Raw genomic sequence first — 6,169 nt, 5'->3', positions numbered from 1 at the left:
AAGATTAATCTCTACCTGCTCTGCATACACAGCGTTTTGTTCCGAGAGACAGCAATTTCCCTTTCCATTGCGTGGGCTTGGCCTTGGCAGCGGGGAGGGGTTCCAGGTGAGAAAGGGGTTGGGAGTGGGGGGCTGGGGAGCTTAGGGGCTGCATATCGGTTGCTGTTGCAGCTAAGTTTGTTTAGCTTTGGAGCCACGGCCTCAGCCCGGGTCAGGGGGAGTGCGGCCGGTGAAGAACGACAAAGAGGCGCCACCCCAGAGGAAGGTCTCTCAGCCACGGCCTCCCCACCCCCACTCTTGCTCCCCAAAAGCGCCAGCCACGGCCGCTTCCCGGGCGTCCCGATGCTCGAGGTCAAATCCCGCTGGTCCTCAGCGGCCCTCTTCTTTCCCCTCGGTACCCCGGGGGCGGGGAGGGGCGCTGTCTTGAGTCCCCGGGGGTTGCCCACGGGCGTCCTGGAGTCGGCTGCCGGCGGGCGGCTCCTTATCTCGTGAGGGGCACCTCCTCCCTCTGGTCCAGCGCCACAGAGGAGGCCTTGCTGAGCACGGAGGGCGCGAAGGTGAGGAAGGAGTCCGAGCGGGAGGTGGAGGCACAGGTGAAGTCCGAGGCAGCGGCGGCGGCGCGGGGCGCCAGCCCGTTGGCCGGGCCGCCGTGGCAGGCGAGGCAGGAACAGGGACCGCCGGCCGCGGTGCCCAGTCCGTGCGCCGGGCCCGGGTAGAGCGGCGGGTGGCGGAAGGCGCACAGCAGTTCGGGCCGCGGGTAGGGCTGCGAAAGCACGCGGAAGGTGTCGAGCGGGCGCAGCGGCCCGCTGAAGGGCGAGGCGCCGGCGGACGCGGCGGACGCAGCGCCCAAGCCCACGGGCGAGTAGTAGGGCAGGGGCAGGTGCGACGGGAAGGGGTAGGGCAGGCCGCCCGCGGCCGCCGCGTGGCTCATCATGTACGTGTAGAAGGCTGGGTCGGCCGGGTGCGGCCAAGTCATGGCCAGCCGCTGCCGCTTGTCCTTCATGCGCCGGTTCTGGAACCACACCTGGCGGGGAGGAGAGGAGCGGGTTCGGCGGCCGCGCGGGCCCGGTGCGCAGAGCCCAGAAGTCCCGCCCCACTGCGGGCGACGGTGCCGGCAGCACAGGAAAGAGCGGAGGCGGAGCCCTTCTGGGCGGGGGCAGGTGCAGATCCCACCCCCCCCCTGGAGCTGGAATCCCTCCCGGGGAGGCTCAGGGAGCCACTCCAGTCTCTATCCCTCCTCCCCTCTGCCCACGCCGCCAGGACGCCGGAACCCGGTGTGGATGGCAAAGTAATGGGGGCACCGAGGACTCCACCGGTCTGAGGCGGCGGGCAGAGATTCCCCAGAAACATGTCCCTTTCCTGCTGCTCTCCCATGGGGCACTTCCTTGTCACCTGCACAGGCACTTCATCCCCGCTGTTTATTTGGCTAGGAAAGGGACAGTCAAGCGCATGGCAGCCGTGCTCGCCTAGGGACCGTCAGGTGGGCAAATTGCTGGCACCTGGCACCTGCACCAGGCCTAGCCACCCCCGGCCTAGCTGCCATGTGGGCAGGGAGACTCCAGGCCCCAATTCCTAGCTAACGATTTAGGAAGTGGGAAGCTGGTATTTATCTCCTCCTGACTGGGTGCACCCCGTCTTCCTGGTCCCTGGAGTTCTTACCTTGATTGTGGTTTCCGGCAGGTTTAGAGCAGCCGCCAGCTCACATCTCCGAGGCCTGGATACATAGTTCTCCCTGTAGAATTCCTTCTCCAGCCGTGCAATCTGCTCCCGGGTGAAGGCAGTACGGTACCGTCGCATCTGGTCACTAGCACTGCAGGCCAAGGTGCCCTGGGAGCCACCGCTGCCATTGCTTTTGGGAGCCTCGCCGCTGCCATTGGGACTGCTGGCCAGTGCCTCGGAGCCAGGCCCTGTGCAGGGAGCCCAGAGTATACGTACACACAGCACACACAACAGACACACAGACACTGCTCATGTGGGGCTGTAGGCCAAGGGTGTGTATGGAGGGGGTGATGGAAAGGGACATTCCCCTTCTCAGTAGCCTCAGACTCTGCCTCTGCGGGGGTGGCAGGGACTTTGAGAACCCAGGAATGGAGGACAGAGGCTCACCATTCAGAGGAGCACATAGCAACCATTAGGCCTGGCTGGGCTGCTGTTTGGGAGGCCTCTCTGTAAGGCCTGCTGGGAACAAAAGCCCCAGCCGCCCTGGCTACCTGCCTTGGGGCACAGGGGAGATGCAGCCGCTCTGAACTTTCTGCCCACCATTGACAGGTGTGGGCAAGGATATGCACATCTGACAGGCAAGTGAGTTGAGATGCACCTTGTGCTGGAGCGTTGCAGGAAGTTGGGCAGGGACTGAGTGTCCTCGCTTTGTGTGCCAGGCTGCGGTGCAGGTGTGGGAATGTGCACAGGAGTGCGTGAGTATCCTATTACCTCACTATGTATGAATGGAGTATGGATTATTCTGAGGGTATTGCTATGCTTAGTCTGGGCTGAGTGGACAAGATGGTAATGGGTGGATGTGGGTACTCAACAAGGTGTTGGCTGCCAAGGCCAGGGGGTGGTTTTTCATCCATACCAGGCTCTTCTCACCCACCCGCACGGCTTTGTGGAGGAGTGTCTGCTGGTGGGCTCCTCCAACTAGCTTTCCACCCCTCTCAGGGAGACTCCCTTCCTGCTCATTCACCCCCCTCCCCGCTAGCCCCTGGTCAGGGAGGGGTTCTCCAGTTACAGCAGTGTGACGGCCCCCCCATATGAGTGTAACCCAAGGAAGGGGGGGCTCCTGCCCCCTGCAGCTCCTTTTCCTTTGGGTGGAGAAGTGGGACTAGGAAGGAAAGGGGAAGGGGGGAGGGCCAGAGCTCTGCCTTTTCAAATGCAACCGGAGACCAAAGGCAATTAGATCATTGGGACCATTTCCGACCTGGCGCCACAGAGCCCGGGAAGTGACAAGGTAATTTGGACCTCTGACCGACGTGCAAACTGGTCGAAGGGCCGCAGCACCCGGGCGCCCGAGTTGGCCGCGATTTTACGGTCCTTTATGGACTCCCGGCTTCCGCGCCTGGATACTCCTTACACCCCGCCAGCCACAAACTGCCCGGACCCGCGTTTGATCTCGCCCACGCCGGGAGAAGGTGTCTTCCCCGCGCCGTTGAAGCAGTACCTCAAAGCTCTGGGGGGTTGGGGTGCGCTTTGAATCCCTCTCAAGCCCAGGGCTTGCGTCTCCCTCCTTCCCCCAAAGCACAGCTGTCACCCTCAGTCCCGCCAATGCCAGAGCACAGAGGGAGACCCCCCGCCAGGGCGCAGATAGCGGGGGAGAGTTGCTCAGGTGGGTCCCCCCAGCCACCCCGCCCTGGGGGAAAGGAGTGTCTTCCTCTCCTCCAGAGCTGAAGTGGAAGGTGGGCGCGTTGGGAGGCCGGGGGAGAGAAGGGGCGCGGTGGCTACCTTTGCTGTGCTGGTACTCGGCGTTCCCCGTGGAGCAGTCCGGGGTGCAGCTCACCTCGATTTCTTCATAGAAATCCGACTCGGTGTCCGAGCTGCTGGGTTGCCCCTGGCCTGAGAGGCTGTCGGCGGAGGCAGCCGGAGGTCCGGGGCCGAGCACTGCGGCCCCGGCTGCCCGCGACTCGGCGCCCGGCCGCGCAGCGCTGCCTGCTAGTCCGTCGACCGGCTCCTCTTCCAGGCCTCCCCCGCCGCGCTCCCGGGCGGCCGGAGGACCAGCCCGCGGACTCAGGCAACCACGGGGCACCATCTTCTCGGGCGGCTCGGGCAGCGGGCTGCCCACGGCTTCGGACAAATTGGAGACCCTCTTGCCAACCAGAGTGCCAAGCTGACCCCCATCCAGAAACATAACCATGTCCTTTCGGCTCTCCATCCCGGGCTCTCAGAGGGGGGGAGGGGGAAAGACCCAAGTGAGCTCCTAGCCCCCCGGCTCCCTGGGTCCCCAGCGGTCCGACAGATCTTGGCTGCGGGGGGGAGAAAGAGGCCAGGCGACTGGGCGAGCGCGGAGCGGCCGGAACGCGGTGTCGACGGTGACAGCGGTGGTGGCGGTGGGGAGCTGGGGGTCACCTTGTGATGCGAGCGCTCCTCTGTGCCGCACCGCCTCTGGGAGGAAGCCCCATTGCCCTCTTCTTTCTAAGCTGTCATCCTCCTGCTGCAATCGTCATTACAGTACCGCTGGTGACGCCACTCGGCGAGCGCAAGTGGATAAATAGAAACGTCTGCTACAGCGAAGATGAAAGGAGACCCGCAGCTAATGGCTCGGCAGTGATGCGCCAGGTGTGGGCCTCGCTCGAATGGGGAGGAGAGTGTGAAAACAGAGAGACACACACACTGAGAGAGGGAGACACCCAGGCAGAGGGGATGCAAATGGAATTCCGCAGAAAGAAAAGAGAGCTTAACGCGGTGAGTTCCGCAGAGGCTGCGGGACTCGGTAATTGAATACGCTTTTGATATATATTTTTTTCTTATTGTTTTTCGGGCTTTTGTTTTCTTAACTTGGTGCCTTGTTCTAACACCGATGAGAGAATCCTTAACTGCATTTTAGAAGTGTGAAGGCCGATTCACAAGCCTCCCTTCTCTCGTCATTATTACAACTGCCTGTCCCTGGCGAGCTAACCTCGCCCGGGCTCCAACGTCTTTTTTACCAGCTACTGAAAAGCATATTCCCTCCCCCGCAAGTTGTCTGGAGAGCTTGAGCCTGGGGTCTCTTTCCTCCCTCCTCTTCCCTCCCAGCCCCTACCCCCAGCTGTCTCCTTCCTCCTGGGAACTAAAAGAGAACTTTGCCATTTTTCGTCCCCAAGGGGCAAGAGATAAATGTCTTAATATTTTTCTTTAAAGACGGCCTTGGCTGCTGACTCCAAATGTTCGCTTTTTTATTTTTTAATCCCCCCCTCCCCATCTAGGTGGCCTTAAGCTTTCCACAGCCCAGCTTGACCTCCAGAAGGCTATTCATGGAAGAAATCGCTTTCCCATTTGCTTGGGCCTCGCCTGCACTTCAGGTATGTAGGGTGGGGAGAGGTTCTAAGGGTAGCCTTTTTTCTTCTCTTGCCTGTATTTTAAGGTATTTGTTCAGAGTCAACGAATTCCCCCGAAACAGGTTTTGGGAGTTCAGAAGCGCCGGCAAATGCGGCCCCCGCAGTGGCAGCGGCAGCGGCACCGGCAGAGGCTCCTAGCTGGGAGAAGGTGTTATTCTCACCCAGAGATTTGGGGCAGGGGTCGAGAACGACCAGCACGCAGCATTGGGGTTCATAGAGGGTTGACTCTCAGGGTTCTCCCTCACGCCCTGCCCCGGGGCTTTGGTCCCCTGCTCCAAAAATGGGTGGCATTGGGAGAGAAGAGAGAGAAGTCATCGAAAATGCCATGAAAGCACAAGTGACTGGGGTTCTCATCAATCGTTGCGAACAGAAAGGGGACCCCCATGGCAGGGCTGAGGGGCGTGAGCAGTGCTGAATATATTTGGGAACAGCCACAGGCTCCCTCTCAGGTCTTCTTCCAGGGAAGGTGGAACCCATTAGGAAACTGACCCCTTGCCAGCTTTGAGCAAGTGTGTCTGGGCCAGGTAAGTGGGCTGGGTCTCTCCCCACTTTGCTGAGGCTGGGAGGCAGGCCCCTTCTTGGCTCTGCAACCCTACAACTCTCCTTTCTCTGTCCCCTCCTCAGAGCTTCTAGCGCTAAGCTGACAGCCGCAGAAGTCTGCCTTGCACCACCTCCTTCTATATGTTCCAAGACAAAGCCCCAACTTCTGAAATTCTAAAGAAAAGTCCCTCTGTCACTAAGTTTTTTCTTTCTTTCTTTCTTTCTTTTTTGTCTTCTATCTCTTACTTTTCTCTCCTCCTCCTCCTTTTTCTTTATCTCTACTCCTCTCTCTTCTCCCTGCCTCAGTCTTCCTATCTGTGGGCTTCCAGAGGTGGTGGAAGAAACAAGGAAATGCAAAGTCCCTTCTCAAGTACTGCCTTTCACTTCTCCCCCATTCCATGAGAAGATGCTCATTAACCTCCCCTGGGGTGGGGTGTGCAGAAGGATCTGGACGGTAATGTTTGCACAAATGTCTCCACTCCCTGGAACTCCCAAAGCCACCAGGTGCTGACCACTGCTAGCCCCCAAATCCTGGAGAATATTTTACAGGTGAGAGGAGCAATTGGGATCAGATCCCAGAGGCTTTTGCCCTGGTGCAGAGT

General features: G+C 60.2%; 1 protein-coding gene across 2 annotated transcripts; it reads right to left on the bottom strand.

Annotated features, from left to right (window-relative positions):
* Nucleotides 1-356: 356 nt before the first annotated feature.
* On the bottom strand, nucleotides 357-4,199 carry EVX1 (even-skipped homeobox 1). 2 transcript variants are annotated; one of them, XM_029234479.1, is made up of 3 exons: nucleotides 3,439-4,097; nucleotides 1,660-1,907; nucleotides 357-1,024 (listed from the first exon to the last, which is right to left on the bottom strand). In XM_029234479.1, the coding sequence occupies exons 1-3, from the start codon at nucleotides 3,863-3,865 to the stop codon at nucleotides 482-484; spliced, it is 1,218 nt and encodes a 405-aa protein (XP_029090312.1). In that variant the 5' UTR covers nucleotides 3,866-4,097; the 3' UTR covers nucleotides 357-481. The 2 variants fall into 2 exon arrangements, with proteins under 2 accessions (XP_029090312.1, XP_029090313.1); XM_029234480.1 differs by having other exon boundaries at nucleotides 482-1,024; nucleotides 3,494-4,199.
* Nucleotides 4,200-6,169: the final 1,970 nt, after the last annotated feature.

This window comes from Monodon monoceros, unplaced genomic scaffold, assembly GCF_005190385.1.
Source record: "Monodon monoceros isolate NGI ecotype Baffin Bay Population unplaced genomic scaffold, NGI_Narwhal_1 Super_Scaffold_2, whole genome shotgun sequence".
Lineage (NCBI taxonomy): Eukaryota > Metazoa > Chordata > Mammalia > Artiodactyla > Monodontidae > Monodon > Monodon monoceros.
This window is presented reverse-complemented; position numbering and strand designations above follow the sequence as displayed.